At 35.0% G+C, this 21,342-nt stretch overlaps 2 protein-coding genes across 5 annotated transcripts in view; one reads left to right on the top strand and one right to left on the bottom strand.

Annotated features, from left to right (window-relative positions):
- The window catches only part of Aldh7A1 (aldehyde dehydrogenase 7 family member A1), a 453,020-nt gene that overhangs the window by 101,314 nt on the left and 330,364 nt on the right, over positions 1-21,342 (top strand). The gene's annotated exons all lie outside the window — the stretch shown is intronic.
- The window catches only part of LOC150095780 (kinesin-like protein KIF12), a 61,222-nt gene that overhangs the window by 6,543 nt on the left and 33,337 nt on the right, over positions 1-21,342 (bottom strand). For all 4 annotated transcript variants that reach the window (XM_090410101.1, XM_090410100.1, XM_090410103.1 and 1 more), the window contains exons 4-17: positions 17,813-17,940; positions 17,303-17,372; positions 11,022-11,165; positions 8,954-9,086; positions 8,564-8,809; positions 7,686-7,804; positions 6,398-6,502; positions 6,037-6,117; positions 5,865-5,931; positions 3,592-3,655; positions 3,203-3,310; positions 2,793-2,925; positions 1,317-1,417; positions 494-792 (exon numbers count right to left, since the gene is read on the bottom strand). In XM_090410101.1, the coding sequence (XP_090266227.1) occupies positions 494-792; positions 1,317-1,417; positions 2,793-2,925; positions 3,203-3,310; positions 3,592-3,655; positions 5,865-5,931; positions 6,037-6,117; positions 6,398-6,502; positions 7,686-7,804; positions 8,564-8,809; positions 8,954-9,086; positions 11,022-11,165; positions 17,303-17,372; positions 17,813-17,940 (1,798 nt within the window). The remainder of the gene's footprint in view (positions 1-493; positions 793-1,316; positions 1,418-2,792; positions 2,926-3,202; positions 3,311-3,591; positions 3,656-5,864; positions 5,932-6,036; positions 6,118-6,397; positions 6,503-7,685; positions 7,805-8,563; positions 8,810-8,953; positions 9,087-11,021; positions 11,166-17,302; positions 17,373-17,812; positions 17,941-21,342) is intronic.

Raw genomic sequence — 21,342 nt, forward strand, 5'->3', positions numbered from 1 at the left:
AGATGCCAGTGTTACTAATGCTGACAATCAAACGTACGGAGATTACTTGAATTGGGCCACTTTACTCCACGTCATATTTTGTTACCTTACTGGAACGGGATGAGTTTTCAACTATGAAACTTTTTGTTCTTTTAAAAATGCTGCTAAAATAGCAGAACTTTCCCTCTTTTTTTCCATTGACAATCTCGTTCAAATATAAAACCGCAAAAAGTCGAATTTAGGGAACTCCAGTGGAACTCCAATTTCGGAATTTGAAGACACAGTTTTTCTAAGGGTGAGAGAGATTATTTTTTCTTCGTGATCCAACTTAAAATTAGAGAGAATCAGTTTAAGAAAGAAAGTAAAGGAAATATTTTATTTCGGAAAGTTATTTTAATAATTTAGAATTTTCTTTTCACGTGGGTATTTTTGTCCAGTTTATAAATCGGCAAGGAAACCCATTCTCTCTCTCTCTCTCTCTCTCTCCTGGTCACGAATTCCACCTTCTACTCACCTTTCGGCACTTTGGTCTTTCCCGAACCTTTCCGCATGTGTTTCCTCGGCATCAGCACCGACATCAGCGGAGGCAACTTCTGAGGTGGGGTGCGTGCTGGGTGACCATTTGGCGTTCCGTTCGCGGACGACTCTTCGTTCGATGATGGCGACGGTGGCATAGGGACGTTGCTGGAAGGAGACTTTTGACCTTTTTGCATTCTGTCCACACGAAGGGGGATGCCGCTTCCCCAAGAGTTCCTTCTCTGCAGTTTCTCTTTTTTCGGAGCTTCTTCTTTCTTTTCCGAAATGTCTGTCATGCTGCAAATGAAAAGCGTTATTACAAAGAATTTTAAAAAAAGAAACAAAAAGTGTTCTGTCTTGTGGATGGGAATCCTTTACCATCATACCAGGAAGTCGGAGATATCCGCCTTTTGCTACCGAATCCATTTTAAGGTTAGGTTCGGGTCTCGAACCCGAAAGTTTTGTCAAATGGCCAAAATCGGGAACCGTTTTTAGCGAGAATTTTCAACGCGAAAGAAATCGGTAAAAGATCCTCGCCCAACTAAATTAGATTTGGCTTCATCTCCTGGTTTGAAGTCTTTATTTCACTTGTGTTCTAAATCATTGCCGGTAAATGGTGAAAGGATCCATAGTGTCACTCGATTATTCTATCATTATCAGTCAAGGATATCAATGAATTATCTGAAGGGGGAAATCTGATAAGCAGCACAATAGGAGCACTTTTTAAAAGAAAAATGCACAGCGTGGTCTGAACATCATCCGTTTTTAGCGATCTTTTAAAATTCGTCTAATAATATAAATTGAGAGAGGGGAGAACTTACCTTTTACCCACTTTTGTTTTGGCCACATACATGGGTTGTTGGCGGGAAGGTCTTCGGATACCAGAAGGATTTTTATGGAAGTCGGTGGGTCTGCTTTCAAGCTGTAAGGAGAATAAGAGGGTATTTTTCGAACAATTCTGGGATCCGTTTGCATTCAATATTGAACTACGTTAATAAATATTTTCTGACTAGACTATTACTACTTTCTGCGGTGCAAAATCTATTATGTAAGAACTGCGACCTTAGTTTTTGTTATCCAAATGCTCAGCGTATTTGTTGAGAGAGAAAGAATGAATGATGATACCTCTAACGAATCATGGAAATATTTATAGGAGGTGCATGCAGGACGCCTGTTCGAGAGTGGTTCTAAAAGATGGGTCGTTAATCAGTCTGATTGCTCTCGTCTGTATTGCGTCGATCATCTTTAGGGAATTCTTGGGGACACCACCGCCACTATGCCGTAAGTGTCCTATTCAGAGACATTAGAAGGGTGATGACGTGTTCCTGGTTCTCTCGAGATTTGACTGTTAAAATAAAGACACATGGCGGAGGTAGTGTGACGGTTTGGGGTGGACGCTATAAATGCTGCAACTTATAGAGATGAGGTCATGGATCCCTATGTTTGTTTGTATCTGGACACAATACGGGAGACATTTATCGTACAAGAGGATAATGTTTGTTCTCATAGAGCGAAGCTCGTGGACGAATATCTTCAAGAAGAAACATGTGAACTGGCCAGCCATGTCTCCTGCCTTACCCTATTGAGCACGTCTGGATGCACTGGGTGGACGTGTTGCTGCTCTCAGCCTCCCTCCCCTTGAAAGAGCTTTGCAGAATCAGTGGTTGTTATTACCAACAATATGAAACATCACTGTGAGTGTTGTATTGCTGTGAGGATGACCACATTCCTTATTGAGGCGCTTGGACAACCTCATTTTCAACTCTTGATTTTGACCGCTGTCTTCGTGTGCTCATTTGTTACTGAATTAAACTATCTATTTACACTTTTTAGGCGGTTTTATCCGCCTTTCATATCATACTACTTTTTGTCAAATTTCGTAAAAATTCATCAAACAGTTTTTGAGTTATCGCGATTTTTCCTTTTATTCCTTAATTTATACAAACCAGTGTAGTGATTGCAAATGGACTTGCACTCTTTTGTGCTTACACGAATTTTATTCGAGTATTTCCATTAGTCAAAACTGTCGGTTCGTAGAAAGTCTTCAAGGATTTTAGTTTTACTCGCGTAATCCACTGTCAACCAGGAATAAATGGAAAGCGTGGACGAGTCGCCATTGTTATACTCGGTTACAGATTGTATCTGAATTACGATTAAGCGATGCAATTGGTTTATTCATAGTTAACAAACAACTGCGGAACAGCGCACCCATGTGTATCATTTTTTGAACTGAAAATCGTATTGAGGAAAAAAGTTTTTTCGAAAACAAAACGCTTACTTCAAAGTTAACCTCTCACCTCTTTTTCAGCGTCCATCAAAGATTTCCACGATCCCGAAGTCCAAGCAGTGGTGGTGTCCATTAAGGAGTCCGAGGAACCAAGAAGAGATCGCAGAGCAGGAGATTCTCCTCTCCTAACGGGATAGCCCATTCTGATTGCGAGAAGAAAAAAAAAAAAAAGATTTATCGGATGGCTTAAGACAAAAAAGGAACCGCTTTTCGGATTGCCTTCTGTTTGCTTTCAATTTGTCATATTAATCTAACGATTTAGAAATTATTTTATTGGGAAAATAATAAACGAAAAATAACTAATTTGATATCTGTTTGAGGTGAGCAAAAAGGCAGCTTGTTGTAGGATGGTGGGCGAGCTATTATGGGTGCGCAAGGCTTCATGGAATAATTAAAAAAACGTTTTCTTAGTAAACTTACTTTTCCAGTTCTCCTAATTTTCGGAGAAGTCGTTCGTTGTCCCTGCAGACAAGTTCGTGGTCCCTCGTTAGAATTTCCCTCATTTCATGGAGCTGGGCGTTTTCGGCTCTGTGGGGAGGGAAAAAGTTGATAGAAAAGAGTTTAAAAAAATAAATGAATGCAAAGGGACGGAGCACTTTCAGTCCCTTTTTATGAATCCAGTATCGTTACTGATTTTACTATTATTACGGTATGAAGAAGACAACAGCGGTAAATATTGACTTAAATGTGATGTCAGCATCATACTCGTTACCATAGTTACGAAGTATGATCACTGATTTTGTTACGTTACACCCCGCCTTTTTTTTCAAAGTTTAAAGCAACAAGGGATAAATAGATTTGAATCCTACCTTATGGCTTCATTTTCCTGCATGTATTGGTGAAGCATGGTCTTGATGTCGGCTTCATTCATGTCTGGCCAAAAACAGAAAACAGAAGTCATTTAATGGTGCGATGGCCTAATCATAGATTGATTTCATTCATTTAAACAATTTAATATTTCATCTAATATTAAACCAAGAGATGTTTAACTACAAAAGACTATTACAGTTCTTTTTTCTGTATCTTTATTTGATTAGCGATGGTGTTCTCACGCTATGAATGCTCGACAGTGAGCTTTCTGGGATTCCTTCTCCACACTGGGATTAAAACAGAGCAGCGTAAATGCTTCTCAGTAGAATTTTTTCTCTGAAAACTGACGTGTTGAAGTGGGGGAAAAAAGCTTCCTTGGTCATATTCATTGTCTTAAAGAAACTTTGGCATAAAAGGGAAACGTTTTCTACTCGCTGATTTGAACACACCACGCCAGAAACGTTAAAATTCTCAAATGCGTCTTAAGAATCTTAGTATTTAGAATTCCTGCATTGCAAGATGGAAACAAACGCCTGCTTCGTTAACCCCGGACTTGCCAGACAGTGCTGAGAAAATTAAACTAATTAAGCACCATTAAAACATTGTTTAAGATTTAATTACGAATACATCTCATCTCAATATGCTTTTTTCAGTTTGTTGTCTTTACTCATGATGAATATCCCAGAAGAATTTAACTCAGAAAAATCAACTGCACAATGTTCTCCCACCCACACATACATACAATTAATAATTAGAATTAGGAACATTCCCTGTCCCGTACATGCCATGGGAATGAACTGACCCTCTACAAGATGATAAAGGAGTTTGCCTTTCGGAAGATAAAAAGGTGGCAGGGATTTATATTTTATTTACATTAATTCATTTCCGTTTATAAGCATGAACGAGAACTTACTTTATAAACAAAACTTGTTCAGAGAATTAACTGAAAATTCAAGATGCTATGAATACTGTGATATGATGATGCCATGAAGAAGCATTTTATTTAACATATTAAAAGAAAGACAAATACCAAATAATATCCTAAAAGCTATCACAAGTATATTTGAAAATAATCAAATACAAATAAGATTAAATCACGAGCTATCATATACAAGAGAGATAAACCAATGGGTCTGACAGGGATGTCCCCTCTCAGCAATTCTTTTTAATATCTACTTAAATGAAATAATAATAAAATGGAGTAAAAATTTACATCAAGGAATTAAACTTTCTCCTACAGTAAACTTAAACACTCTCCTCTTTGCCGACGACCAAATAATAATTACAAATTCTGAAGATAACTTGCAGAAAGCTATTTTAAATCTAAATGAGATATCCAAAGATTATGGTATGAAAATATCAACGGAAAAATCAAAAACTATGGCCTTTAAAGGACAAGATCCAGCAAGAACTAAAATAGTACTAGATAACAAGATCTTAGAACAGGTGAATTCATTCAACTACCTAGGATGTATGATCACTTATGAAAATGAAAAAGATATAAACGTAAAAATTGCAAAATATTCAAAAATAACAGGTTTAATTAACTCTATATTTAAACCAAACCCAGTACAAAAACAAACCAGACTAAAAGTATACAATACATTAGCCCTACCAGTTTTAATGTATGGAAGCGAAATCTGGACAATAAAACAAAACGACAAACAAAGATTAACAACAGCGGAAATGAAGTTTATGAGGAAAAACTGCAAAGTATACCCTATTTGATCACAAAAGAAATGAAGAAATTATGAAAGAATTAAACCAAGAATCAGTAATAGAAAAAATTAAAAAATATAAACATAAATGGATGGAACACGTTCAAAGAATGAAAACAGAAAGATTACCAAAACAAGCCTTAAAATACAAGCCATTAGGAAAAAGAAAACCAGGACGTCCTCTTAAACGATTCAACGATGACTTCTAAGGTCGGAACAGGCCACGCTAGGCCTAAATCCTTGGTACGTATGATGATGATGATGATGATGATGATGAATACCAGCTGGTGTCAAGACAGTGCATTCGCCACTATGTTCACCGACATGATCTGCCATTTGGCCAGTCAGTAGCTTAAGCAATCGGAATTTATGTAAAGAGGCTATTAAATCCATTTCAATTAGGAGATTCTTCAGTGGAAGCCGCTGAATGAGTCATCAGATGTGTTTACAATTTAAGATTTCTCCCACTGTATTCAAAATGTCGCAATTAAATGCTAATGCATTATCCTATATAAAAAAAAAACAATAAGCATCTGTCTTTATAACTAAATTACCTTCAAGGGAAATGCTTCCTCTTGGGTGAGGATTGCTGAGATTGCTAAGACCGTTGTTCATATTTAGCTGTGGAGAAATAGAAATAACAAGATTAATTAATCCAGCGTAAAAATAGATTTCTCAAGTGACTCAGACAAGAAGAAGAACCGAGAAATAATGTTTGATGCTCACCTGAGTCCTCAGAAAATTGTTTTCCATTCGCAAAAGCCTCACCTCCCTCTTGAGGCTCATGATCAACTGCTCACGGGGATCCTGAAGTAAAAAAAAAAAAATCCATCATTTCTGATGGATTTCTGATAGTATGGACTAAAAAGCTCGCGTTTTCATACTCTGTGTTGTCACAAACTTCCTATTTCGTTTTCAAAAACAAAACATAGGATCGCTTGTTCATAGGTAGCATTACGAACTATTCACTTTACATATTAAACAGCTTCTCTATAGAAAACATGATAAGAAAAGACAAACACTGCCTTATTTAAGATGAAATACTAAGATCGGGCAATGACGGAGATGAACTTAAGAGTCTACTTACCATCCTCACCATGGGTTTTGTTCGAATTCTTTTTGCTCTCGAAGCGTACCTTAGAGTATTCAGTGTTTCTGATGTGTTGCTCCTACTTGGTGAAACGCAGGCAATCTAAACGAGAAAAAAAAAACATAAAAAAATGAAATTAAATACAAATAAAAAATTTTGTCGATAAATATTTTGATTCTTCAGGATTCTCATCTCAAGTGTTACACCATCGAAACCCTAGACAATCTATAATAATGTAAATTTGAAGCTGCTGTTCCCCTCCCTCTTTTTAAAGGGACATACCCCACTAAGTACCATTTATTGGCAGTTGTCTTTGCGATATATAAAGGAGAGAGCAAATTCTACATAACAGTAGTTTATTGTTGTGTCATAATTCTCTCATAGGGTGATGTCATATTTATGATTTATTTATTGCAATTCTCTACATGTTCTCTATTGTGGGAAGAACTCATCACCTTTTCCAATCATTTTAATGGTTTTTCCTCCGTGATCCTAATCATTGATTGTCGCTTCTTTGCCCTTTCTGAGTTCCCAAGAACGACCGCAGACAGACAACCTGGAGATTATTCATTTGGCGCTTTTCTGCATCGTAAAAAAGTTCATTTATCCAATTTTCATTTAAGATTTCTTTCCATGCGCTTTAAGATCAAAAATAAAGTTAGGTTTTGACAGTTTTTCTTGATCTCGAGATATTGTTGCGATGTAATGACATGGATTATCTTTTGCTTTATGGTGTAAAACATATTCTGTCGGGGGGGGGGTCCAATGTTGGGTTTACCAAATTATGTTTCTTTGTTCCCTCTGTATCGAGAGATGGTGGAGTTACGTTGTAGTCAAATAAATCCAGACATTCCGTGCTATTAGCGAGAATTTCATTGCTGATGGTGAAGTTTCTCTTAGTATGTTTTTGTTACCTGGGAGTGACAAAGCTTCAAATTAAAAAAAAATTAAACATGAAAAAATATTGTTTATTATCGATAAAATTATACAGTTTGGTATAATTCAAAATTACTTAAAAATAAAATCCATTCCTTTAATTGTAATTAAAGGAATGGATTTACAATTTTTGGACATTACAATTAATGTCCAAATCACTCGTCGCATTGCAAACTGACACCAAAAACTTTCATTTTCTTCCATCTCAGTCCAAGGACAGAGAGGACCGCTACAAAAACTACATCCAGCTGTTCCAACCTTTAAAAAGCCAACTACTACATTGTCAACGTTATGGGCATTACTTGAAAAATAAGAATGTGCTGATAATGCTGGTTAAAAAGGATCTTACCATCAATGCCATTCCACCACCTCCCAAGCTGTCGGCCAGCAACTTGGTCAGAGTGCTATCTCGGAATGGTATGTGACCATTACGCTTCCTGGGGTCAGCTAATGCCGAAATGCAGTTTCCTGGAAAAAAAAAAAAAAAATCCTCATTACACAAAATTAGGCGCATCAGGAAAGTAGACAGCAAGCTATGTTTCCCTATATCTATTTTAAAAAAAACAATACTTCGAATTGGAAGTGACATCGCGTATATTTGTTTTTACGCGAATTTCCTCATTTATCGAAAAATTTGCATATTTTTCTCAGAAATAGTAATGTAACTAATATTTTTAAAAAACGTTTTGTTTTTATTTTATAGATCTGTGAAAATTTTTTAAAAATTCAAAAAATATTGCATACACCTTAAATTTTTTTAAAATCATAATATTATATTTACTTTGCAGAAAGATTTTCTTCTATTATTGTTATGAACATTTTTAGAAATATACAAAAATAAATAATATAAAATATACGAAATAATACGAAATAAAATACAAAACGAAAGATAATTCCTAAATATGGTTTCATATTTTTCCGGTAGGTGGCGACATTGCAATGACTGTTAAAGCATTGAAAACATGTCTAAGAAATATGTCTAACTATATATAAGTAAACAAATGGCTAAGTATTCACGCCAAAAGAGCAACAAAGTGCTTTTATGTTCAGAATGTAGCGTCAAACGATATTTAATGGCTTTCTGGATTATGTAAACCCCTTAGTCAAACCATAGTTTAAAGCCTTTCGCTGGTGACATTCATGCACACATGAAAATGAAACTGTCAGCTTTTTTTCATATTATTTTAACACATTTAAAGATGAATTACTTTGCGTGTAATTTCTTACCTAAAACTAGGAGGGATTTATTGATATTGTTTGCCTCTTTAAGTGTTTCTCCACGGCTGTTGGTCTTCTTTGTTTTTTCCGATCCTGCAAGGTCGACTAAAAATAGTTTGCCATAGCGACGGATGAAATTTGTTTGATCATCATCTGGGTCACGGGATTCAGACGTTAACATCAAAATTAAGATCGTGTGGCTACGGCTCGAATGTTCGTTCATATTATGAGCTCGCACTTGACGATTTTTTCGTCCTGTGAAAAAAAAAAAAGAAAGAAAAAGAATGGCCTGAATTTTAAATAATCACATTTTTGTGCCATCTCAGAATACCTTTATGTGGAACAATACAACGCATTTATGATGAAAAAAAAAAAAAAAGGAGAGTAAAAGATACGCACCTTCATCCAGAACTCCCTCCAGGTCTCCAGCATCTTCACATTCAACAACAAACAAATTTTCGGCATAAAATCCTTTATCTTTGGACCACCTTACAGCGAGACTTTTTGTTGAAGGATTAAGAAGGTCTAGAACCTGCAATAGAAGCAGCATACGATACGGTAACGAGTATTTATAAAGAGCCACCCTCATTCCACACTGTTCCTCTATTAAGTTATTAAAACCCAATTGAAAGGCCTATACCGATCCATTTCATCGCCTGACATTTGTAAATATTTTCCCACAATCCCTGCATAAAACGCGTATGACGTCATGTATTAAACTAGTGAGGACTATTTTAATATTAGATTGCTCAACTGTCTTTCCACGGACTTTGTAAGAAATCCCAAGATAAAATAAAAAAAAATAAATAAATAAAGCACCTGCTTTAATGGTCGTGAAGGAAATAGGTTGTATAAATCAGCTGCTAGTAAGATTTGCTTTCTTAGATTATTGGACAGGTGCTTTCTTTCTCGCTCTATCTTGTATTTGTCCGTTAATGTGACAGTTATACGAATGAATATATAGTAAAAAATACGCATTTTAATTTTATTTAAATATTTAAAAGGAAACGAATATCGATTTTCGTATCAAATTAAATAAATGCAGAAACAGTCAGGAGGAAATAAGGATTTAATTTGTGGTTAAAGTCAAAATTAATTTTAAGTTCACGATTTTTATATATACATTTATTATTATTATTACGTGACGCAGACGGTAATGCTGTAGCTTTATCACATTAAGATATACAGTATTATCGTCTGCTGTTTCAAATATTGCTTAACATTTATTTATCTAAAATTTACCCTTGAAGCCACACATTACTTTCCATTTTCAATCTTTGTACCACATTAATCAAAGCGTGTTTTGTTTCACAAATATTCGGGCACCTAAACACAACAAAGATCTTAAAAATAAATCCACTGTTTAATTCACGGATGCGTTTCGTTCGGCAACACATAATAGATGGCGCTTTGTGGCCAACACAACAGAAAACAGCTACGCACGTCACCATTTTTAATAAAACGACTAGACTTGCCTCCGTTCTTTAGCCCAATGCCGCTTCATATTTTTAAGTTTAATTTTCGTTCTTTCTTTTTATTTATTTTCAATTCGCTGTTCTTAAGACAATTCAACACATAGCTTGTATTGCAGCTGTATTAAGTTAAACAAAATAAGGTATAATATTATGAGTTTTATTATTATTGTTTTTCGCCATTTTATTCACTTTATTTTTATTTTGCGTTGTCTTGTCATGTGAATGAAGATTTTTGAAGTGGAATTCCAATCGAAAATCCTGTATCAACTGAGAAAAAAAAAATGATAAGATGGATTTCCTGTTTCTCCGATCGTTATGGCCAAATAAATAGCTTTCAACCCACAATCTCTCATAGATGTTGAATGTCTACATTCTTGGACTAAATGCAGGTTTTGTGAGATGAAAATCACGAATTTCAGGGTAGAAAAATACCTTCTTAGAAATACATCTTCTTGGTACCATCGAAAGAATAATAGCATCCTTGAAAAGACCTAGGTTCGATCCTGTCTAGGACGTGAAAACCTTTATAAGGATTTTTTAGCTAAACATGAGTTTGCCAGTCTCGTGTGAATGTCGCAAAAGGTTTTTCCTTCAGAAAAGTCGAGTTTTTTTTTATTCTTGAAAGAAAAATTCGGCCAAAGAATACGCGTTTGTTATCTGCACATATAATGCTAGGACTGGGAACAAATGGACATGGAGCCTTGTGAAAGTTGCTGATATCATAACGCTACTTCGTCACAAGCAAGATCATCATAAGGGTCATTTAATTGCCAACTTATACCAGTTAGGTTTAGGATCACGATATGACGGGAGCTGTCTGTCGTATTATTCACAGAAGTTATGGTGTAAGGAGTGGTACCTTTTATTTGGATAGTGAAAAGGTTTTTCAAGATTTATTTTATATAAATGCAAATACCACTAAATGTTATGGTTTCAAATATAATTTTTCGAAATATTTCCACAGTTACGAATACAGCGGAACAAACTATCACCTGTTCCTTGTAGATCTCCAGGTAAGAGGCTTGGACGATGTATTCCTGGTTGGACCTCTGTTGAATCTGGTTGAACAGATACGCGAATGCTAAATGTACGATACCTGGGGCTTGTCTGTCTCCCGGATGAGAGCAGTCATCTCCCTGAAAAAAAAAAAAAAAAAAAAATTAATTAATTAAAAAAAAAAATATATATATATATATACAGTATATATATATATATATAAATCTCCTTTTGCATTTTGACGGAAAACAGACTGCAAAATAATAAAAACTACTATCAGGTGCACGCCATCACTTTTATCTGCTTAGACATATGGTTTAGCTAATGCTATGAGAGTATAATATTCCTATTGTTATTCTACATAACTAATTAGGGTCTCCTAAAGTTCCAGTATGAGACCAAAACATCCAACTCTGTGTGTGTGTGTGTGTGTGTGTGTGTGTGTGTGTGTGTGTGTGTGTGTGTGTGTGTGTGTGTGTGTGTGTGAGATAAAAGTGAGTGGAAAGGGATATTTATTCTGCTTCTCGTCATGTGGCAATCTTACAGTCAAATTCCTCATGAAAGTTTACTTAGTTTTACAGTCTGGTTAGCATATTTCTTTATAAAATTCCATTTTAACCTAAATATTTTAATATATTTTTATAATTATTTATGATAATTCACGAAATTAATTGTATAACTTGAGAGAATCAACGACACCTTTTAATAACTAGTAAAGAGTCCTACTTAAGAATACAGAAACGTGGAATCTCTATTTCTGTACACGATGGAAACATATTTCTATATATTTCTATACACGATGGAAACATATTTCTATATATTTCTATACACGATGGAAATATTTAATAACTAGTAAAGAGTCCTACTTAAGAATACAGAAACGTGGAATCTATATTTCTATATATTTCTATACACGATGGAAATATTTAATAACTAGTAAAGAGTCCTACTTAAGAATACAGAAACGTGGAATCTATATATATATATATATATATATATATATATATATATATATATATATATATATATATATGGAAATATATATGGAAATTATAAATAAATGGAATATATAAATATAAATGGAAAGGGAAATATGTATACATATTTCTTTCATAGGCGTTCTGTTACATTAGTGTATTTTTTTTTTCTTTGAGCAGATGAAAACTTTTTTGATGAAAAATGGTGAAACTTTATCCAAATTTAGGTTGGATGAAAATGAAAAAGGAATTTGAAACATTAATTATCTAATTCTGTGGGTAATTTATGAAGTGTAATTCGGAAGATCGAATTCCAGATGATTGTAGTAGAGCTCTCGTAAATTGAATGTGAGAATTACAGAGGTATTTCCCTACTGAGTGTTCCTGGCAAGATTTATGCAAGTATACTTGAGAAACGGTTGAGAAGAATTGTGGAAGATAAGCTTGGTGAAGAACAAGCTGGATTCAGATCAAATAGAGGCTATCAGGATCAGATCTTCACTTTACGACAAATAGTCGAGAAAGCATGAGAATATAACAAAGATCTGTATTTAAGTTTTGTCGATCTGGAAAAGGCATATGACAAGGTGCCAAGAGAGAAGCTATTCAATACATTGCAGTTATATGGTGTCAATGGGGCATTATATCAAGCAATACTTAGTCTTTATTTGAGTTGTGAGTCCGCAGTTAGAATTGAAGGAAGTACAGGAAGATGGTTTAATGTTAAATCTGGTGTGAGACAAGGATGTACATTATCCCCTCTGTTATTCATTATCTATATGGATCACATTATGAAGGAAAGTGGTATTAAACCTGATATCAAAATTGGAGATGTTAATTTCAGCTCTTTGCTTTATGCAGATGATGTTATACTTCTAAATAAATCTGCTACAAGTCTGCAAGATTCTCTGAATAAATTGAATAGCTGTTGTAATAGGTTTGGTATGACGGTCAGCAATAAAAAGACAAAGACAATGAAAATAGGCAGAATCATTGAAAATGTCAACTGTGTTGTGAATGGAGAACCTGTGGAACAAGTAAAACATTTCAGCTACTTAGGCACGATTTTTACTGAAGTTTGATAAATTTAATATGGAAATAGACAACAGAATCGACAAAGCTGGTATGGTAGGAAGTCAACTGAATAAATTCATATGGAACAAGAGAGAAATTAGTCAGAACACTAAATTAGCTGTATACAAGACAGTGTTCAAACCAGTTTTAACTTATGGATCTGAGAGCTGGGTCAGAAGTAAAACACTTGACCAAAGACTAGAGACCACAGATATCAGAGTCCTGAGAAAGATTATAGGCGTAAACAGATGGCATCAATGGCAATATCATATTAAAAACGAGGATATTAGGAAAGAACTTGACATCGTTTGTATTCAAGAATGAGCAAGAAGAATGCTAACTGGAGGAAGACCAAAAGGTCTACTGATGCGTTTGGAAGCACCTTAGAAGATCGAAATATTAGGTCTGGCGGTTGGAGGTTTGATAGACAACACCTATCAGACTATTCTATAGGAAAATTGCCGACAGGAAGTTAATAATAATGTAAACTTAATCAATTAATAGTATCGGTAGTATCCTGCACATCCCTTCGGGTTACATATCAAAAATTTGATGGTGAACGCCTTAATTACTATTGTATTATTTCTTATTATATTTTTCTCTTTTAATTTTGTTAATTTTTGTTACCGTTAATTTCTTGCTTGATTGGCCAAGTGATTGACTTATTATCAATCGTCAAACCCAATGTGAGCTTATTAAGGAATTCTTTCGAGGCTGGTCTTGGATTGATTTCAGAGTAAAACACTATTTCACAAAAAAAAAAAAAAAAAATCGCTACCATCTCCAATTCTAATATCAGGTTTGATGCCACTTTTTTTCAAAATGCGATCCGGATTGATCATGAATGAGAGTGGAGATAATGTGCATCCTTGTCTTACCCCTGATGTTACATCTTCCTCTACTTCCTTCAATGCTAACTGCTGGCTAACAACTTACATATAGACTATGTATTGCACAGTACACGTATAATGTCCTGTTTACATTAAATTATATTAGGAATTATAGAATTCCAATGAGTTTTTCACTTGTCCGCGTAGTTAATCTAGTGGCTGTGCGCTTCGCAACCATATGCCTGGGGAAGGAGTGTCCTATGTTCGATTCCTGTCGGAGATGTGGGAGCTCAAGGATCTTCCTTAGCCATACCCAAGTTAGCCGGTGTTGGGCGTGGACAGTAGGGTTTCTTCCCCCCAGTTTATCCGGGGTTTTTCATCCCGTAAGCTTGCAAACGGGACTCGTGAACAAACAGGCTACAGTCATAGGATATAGTACTTAATCCCTCATTAGGAAGACTCAACCTCCTAATGAGGGATTAGGAGGTTGAGTCCTCGACAGTCCTAAGGGCTGTCAAGGAACGGGGGGAACCCCACACAAGAATAAAATAAAAACAACTTCGCTCCTTGTCATATACCTTTTCCTGATCAACAACACTTAAATCTTCGTCAGTGTTTACAGGATTTCTCAACTATTTCTTTTAAAGCGAAAAATCTGATCTTGACAACCTCCATTTGGCGGAAGCCAGCTCTCTTCCACAAATTTTCTTAGCCTTTTCTAAGTAGAAAAATTCCTCATTAATTCTCGCCTTCAAATTTATTTCACTTTTTATAGAGGGGACTGTGAGAGTTCTGCATCTGGAATTCAACCCTCTGACCAGGCCTTCAGGATTACGTAGCGCAGCCAAGGAGTAGAAACTTTTCTGCTTCCATATCTGAGTACGATCAAATACAGGTGACCCTCATATAATGTGGTACTTATACAACGCGATTTCGATATAAGACGGTCTACAAACTGTAGTAATCCCTTTATCTTTACATATATTTCTCAACGCGCGAACTTAAAAATCAAATTTTACTTCGTTAAATTGGCAATCTGCTCGTATCGCGCATGTAATTATAAGTAGCGAATTTATATTAGGGGAACTACCCTTTAGCACGTATGTACCTCAATTGTTTACCGTATAAAACGTTTATTGTTGAAAATTGTCCTCGTTTCTGGCAGGAAAGAGCATTAAAAATCATAAGTGTGTTTCTCAAGCTGAGCACTTTATTTTCTGGTGAGTTACACACAATATGTAATGCTTGCTTTTTTGTTTAAAAAATTATTTTTCTAGTAATGGCCACAAACTGCAATGAAAGGGAAAAACCAACATTGAAAACAAAATTAATTTCTCTCGAAGAAAAATATTCAACATCTTGGATCATTTGAAAAACGGAGAAAAACCAGAAGTTTTTGCAGGGACTTTGAATTTAAAGGAATCAACAATTCGAACAATCAAACAAAATGAACATAAAATCCGAGAAAGTGTTTATTGCTGGGTCAATGGTAAGTGCAAAGCGCGTGGCTCGTGTACGCGATATTCTAATGGGAAAATGGAGACATCTCTAATGATTTCGATAGAAGATTGCACCTCAAAGAAAATTCCTATGGATGGAAATCTTATTAAACAAAAAACTCTCAAAGTTTATAAACATTTATAGTGCAGACCAGTGCTCAGTGAGGATGAATCCGGGTTATGTTGGAAAAAAGTGCAAAAACGCACTTATATTTCGAAAAATGAAAGCTCGGCTCCTGGATTCGAAGTTTCCAAAGGTAGAATTACTCTGCTGTTTTGTAGTAATGCATCAGGTGATTACACGACAAAAGCAGTGTTTATTAACCAATCCTCAAATCCTCGTGCTATAAAATATTAAAATATGCGCTTATTTTTATTTTGCCTAAAACATTTATGCATTACGTTCAATGAAGTTTAAGTACAATTTGTAGTTTTTATGCTTTTATAAAATGTATTTGTTGCATAGTTTATAGGTTTTCTTAACTTACACGAATTACCTGAATTAAATAAAAAATTTAATTCAGTTTTTTAAATAACTTCTAGAACAATTTGTTCCGACTGATATTTTCCTTCTGTATTCTTAACAAAGTCTTCTTGAATTCACGTTTGGATTTATTTCTTAGGAACTGTCGATACTTTTTTTGGTGATTGTAAATAACTTTAATGTATGCCTGGCTGGCTAAGTCAGCCAATGTTTTCTGCTTTAGTTTTTCTTCAATAATCTTTGAGTATTTTAGTCTACAGTTCACATCTGAGAGCTGCTCAACTTTTATTCGCTTAAGACTTTCTTACATGTTCTTATTTTCAATATAAAATTCAATTTTATCCTGCTCAAGACTAAATAGTGATCACTTCCAATTTCAAATCCTCTGTACACTCTGGTGTCCTGCACCAGGGAGACAACATCACTATCAACAATAACATAGTCAATGAGACGTTTCTTATTCCTTGCCTCTTCTTTCCATGTGAATTTGTGCACATTTTTATGTTGGAACATTGTTTTCGTAATGACCATGTCTAATCCATATTCATGTGGTTTCCCTTTGACAGCACAAACTTACACAAAAAAGGAATGACACATACAGCAGGAGAACTAAGGTTCTTGCAGCATTCCCCAAAGGGCAAATTTATTATCGTGTTTAATCAACATTTTGTAAACGATGTAACCAATCCACAGTTATACAGTCATATCTAATTAAACAGATGACACACTCGCATAATCCATACACAAAGATCAGTAAGTAGCGTTACATTGTTTATAAACAGACTTGAACGTAATCATAAACAGGCTTGTGAACATCTCCTCAACTTATCCTGTTCAAACACTCTTCCACATACACTATATCATTAAATGCCTAAGCAGCAAACAAGCACCTAAAATAACTATACAATACCTACCTCTTACACCCGCCTACCCACAGACTCTACCGTCTCCCAGTATCCAATCAGACCTCAGCATAAAAAGCATACAGCAAGTCAATGTGTAAATTATTCTTATGGCAAAACAACTGGGCAATTCTATGTCCCATTAAACAAAATTCTATATCACGTAAACCATTACGCATTCTATTTGGACCCTGAAAAGAGATTTGTGGTTTACGTGCGACTCTACTAGGCCCATGCCATAAATTCCATTTTACTCTACTGGATGCACTACTATTCGAAAAATCAAGACGCTAAAAAGAGACTTAAGTTAAACTATATACAGTGCGTATTATAAAGGATCAAATACCCGGTCCAGATATTCAAATACTTATTATTATCCCAAAGGGCGTATTGGTTTTGAATTTTAAAAAATTAACCTGACATTTTCATAAAATTCAAAATCACTTATCTCTTGTAATGAAATTTGAATCGTAATGAACTAAAATCAACTTCAAACTGGTGTCTTTCTCACCTGGATTCCTGTTAGCGTGTACGTTTTTCCAGCTCCAGTCTGCCCATAAGCAAACACTGTACATGCAAACCTAGAAAGAAACAATTGCAAAAAAATATTTTTACGTTGTACGATATTTATTTCAACAGAATTGTAAAAAGGCTGCATCACTTCTAATCTGAAACACTTATTTTATTTTCTGCCCTTTTTGTTATTATTCTTCGATTCATAGAGAATTCATAGCTATTGATCCATTCGACGTGGAGGTTAACAACTTCCTACAATTCCCTACATTAATTATCACTTTATTTTAATTTAAGAATTCTTTAAGTGGGTGTTTAGATATATATATTTAAAAAATATTTAGCATTATCTGGTTATTAAAATTTTTCTATATTAATTTATATACTAATGATATTTGTTCATTATTTTATATATATATCTACATTTCCAATTCATAGCTGCGCCCCCCACCTTATAAGCGAAAGCCTCCCTGTATGATGACAGAGACGCATATGTAATAATACTTACCCATCCAGGGCCATGTCAATAAGTCGCTTGAGGCCACAGTATTCAAAAACATCTTCTTGGGTAGCTTCTGGTTCAAAGACCACGTTAAAAGTGAAGATTCGAGATTGCGAGGTGGAACTGTCTTCCACCTGTAAAGTAAGCAAAGGCAGGGTTAATGATGATGATGGCGAAGATGGCGAAGCCAATTACCACTCGTTTATTCTCTATAAACAAACACGTACTGTATGCATGTGTGACGTGTGTTTGTGCGTTGTTGGATTTCATGTGACTTCTACTCAACATATATATAAATTAAAAAATAAACCTACACGATTTTAGTAAGAACCGCAGCCAGCTCACACATATATTATTTAAATAATAATAAAATAATGCATTTGTGAGTTGGCTGCGTTTCTTACTAAAATCATGTAGACTTTATTTTTTTAAATTTATTTAAATAATAAATATTTATTATTATACACATAAGATACACTGTCACATGAGAGCCTGTGTAGCTCAGTGGATGTGGCGTTTGCATACCACGGCGCTTGGCCGCACGAAGGAAGACTTGGTTTCGAGTCTAGTCGGCGACTAGAGGAAATTTTTCTAAGCCTTTTTTCGACCGGTTCCCGAGTTCGTCGATCTCTGGCACGGGCAAGCAGGTTTTTCCTCCCGGAAACTCGGGTTTTTCGTCCTGTAAACTCAAGAAAATCGACCCACATTATTTCAGATATTAAATATATTGTGTTAGGGTTAGAGACCACGAGATGGCGGCACACATTTGAGCCGTCTCTCTTCACTGCGAACCGCTTAATTAGTGATAGCCTTGGGCCATCTATCTCTGATTGGTACCAGTGGAGATTGAACTGCCCACTCAGTCTCCAAAAGTTAGATAGGGCTAAATGGCCTCGCCTACTTCCCGTATACGGGAATAAAAAGGCGTTAGCTGATTTTTTTTTTTTTGATACACTGTCACACACATCGCTGCATTAATAATAAAAGTACCTGCAAATGTCCCGAAATCAAACCTGTAACAAATGCAAAATACCTCGGTCTCTATATAGATTCCCACCTTAAATGGACAAAACACATAGAATACCTACACAACAAACTCCGGATCATCGCAGCAAAACTCTTCCAAGTAAAAGACATTATTCCATACAACATAAAAAAAAAAACTCATATATCCCTTTATCTGCGAATCCCTACTCAGATACGGAATAGCAGTCTATACAAACACATCAAACAGCCACCTAACAAAATTAGAAACATGACACAGGAAAATTGTGTCAACAGTGATCTGGACACCTTACACGCAACAACCAATATCCGACAAGCACATGGCGATACACAGAATTCTGAGCATTAAATACCTGAAATACTACATGACATTAACAAGGAATTACTTCAACATCACCTATCGAAACAACAGAGACACATATCGTATAACACGACCTACAACAACTCTCTACATCCCCACACCCTTCAACAACTCATACGATTCTTTTGTGAGATCACGTCAGATACCCACGCAACTCAACAACCTACCAAGAAATTTAAAACACATATATAACTACAGAACATTAAAAAACGAACTCTGGAAAATATATCAACACAGTTAATATACAATTAACACTAATATACACATCACAAATCACTAGTATCCAATGACAACATTCCATACATAAACAGTAACAACAACATAAATAGCGAAGCCTAAATCCCACTCTCTTCACAAAAGCTAACCCAAGCTTCGAAGCAGGTGGGATTAACTCGCCTCACTCAACCACACGTAATCCTTATAACCAAAGAAGCAGATTATGTAATAAAACAGTTTGTAAAGTATACAACAATAAAGAAGATACTAATTATTAAGTGATAATATCATTAACATAATACTCTCATGTAACATGAAAAAATAATAAAATAAATTATTCTTATAATTAAAAAATTATATAAACAAAAAATTCTGAATAATCTTTATTGTTAACGTTAGAGGAACATGTGTTGTAAATACATAATATGGAGGCAAAAAATATTATTAAAAATTTTAGTTGAAATCAATGCAGAAAATGCAGCACTCAGAGCTGAATTTTGTAAAATTATAAGTTGCAGTGTCACTCAAGATGTCTATTATATGTGTAAATATTTTAGCAATCAATAAATTAGTATTACTATTTTTTAAAAAATATTATTTTTTATTATATTATTTATATTTATTATTTAATATTTATTAAATAAATATTTAAATAATAATAATAAATTAATATTTGTGTGATCTGATTGCGTTTCTTACTAAAATCATAGGTTTATTTTTTAATTTAAATTATTTAAAAACATAAAATAAATATTAAAATATTATAAAAAAATTAAATATTTTTAAAAATTCTTTAAAACTTGAATATATTAAAATTATTTGGAGGAATTGTTCCAACACCTTATGAAAATTATAATACTAATTATTTATTCATCACATTGTACACTTGTAAAGCAGTGAGAATCAGGAGAGAGGAATCAATCGACCGTGAAATGCGGTGATTGATTCATTCAATCCAAAATACCCTTGGAGGGTAATGGATGGCAATGCTGTAGCTAATGAAGTTTTAACTGTGGTTGGGCTATTGCTGTTACCCTCCTGCCATGATCAGAGCTTTAATAGCTCAATAACACCTTATCCCTATATCCCTATACAGTCCTCTACAGATAACGGGGAAGATGAAAAGCATTCTTGCTTCGTCCCTTTAAGCCAGTCCTTATAAGGACTTAAGGAATGTAAAGCAGTGAGACATCTCTTAAGGGAGTTGTTATGAGTTGATATATTATGAGCAGGATATATACAGGAAGTTTACGTTTATATACGGTTGTGGATTTTCTTCTCGGTAGAAAGTGTTAATCTAATATGAGAAACTTTGGTTTTGTAGTGTATCTGCTAGATTAACTAGCAGAGACGTGATTAAGGTTATTAAATTACGGATCGTACTGTATTTAAGAACAGCAGCAAAGGTAAGTGGACTGTAATTGCAACAAGGGCGATTCGTTAGGCCTAACAGCCGTTAGAATCGCCATTGTTAGCACATTTATTTCAGATCCAAATATTTGCAGAAATTACTTGCGTTCATACCCAAATCGTCGATGATGAATGAGTTAGATTTGGACGCCCTCACAGATTCTCTGGATGAAGAGCCAACGTTAATTCTAGTAAATAAACTTCAAAGGAAGTTTAAGCTAAAATGGCTATCAAACATGATAGATCCTGACACCATTATAGACTCTCTAGATAAAGGACTGGCATTCGGCTTCATAAAGAAACTCCTTAAGAAGTTCGAGCTTGAATGGCCCGGCTTCCTAAATTTTTACCCTTTACCCGAGACTGATGAAGATCAAAATGAAGACGCTCCTCAAATGGAGGAAAAATTAAATCTAGTAGTCTCGGACTCTACTCATTCAGATCAAGGAGAGACGCACGCGCGCAAAAAAAACGCAAAACTCTCGCCTCGGAGTCAGCAAACGAAAATGGCATGGATGAAGATGCCCCCAACACAGATTCCTCT

Source organism: Typopeltis vanoorti, chromosome 20 (genome assembly GCF_054136105.1).
Source record: "Typopeltis vanoorti isolate ZY-2024b chromosome 20, IOZ_Tvanoo_1.0, whole genome shotgun sequence".
NCBI lineage: Eukaryota > Metazoa > Arthropoda > Arachnida > Uropygi > Thelyphonidae > Typopeltis > Typopeltis vanoorti.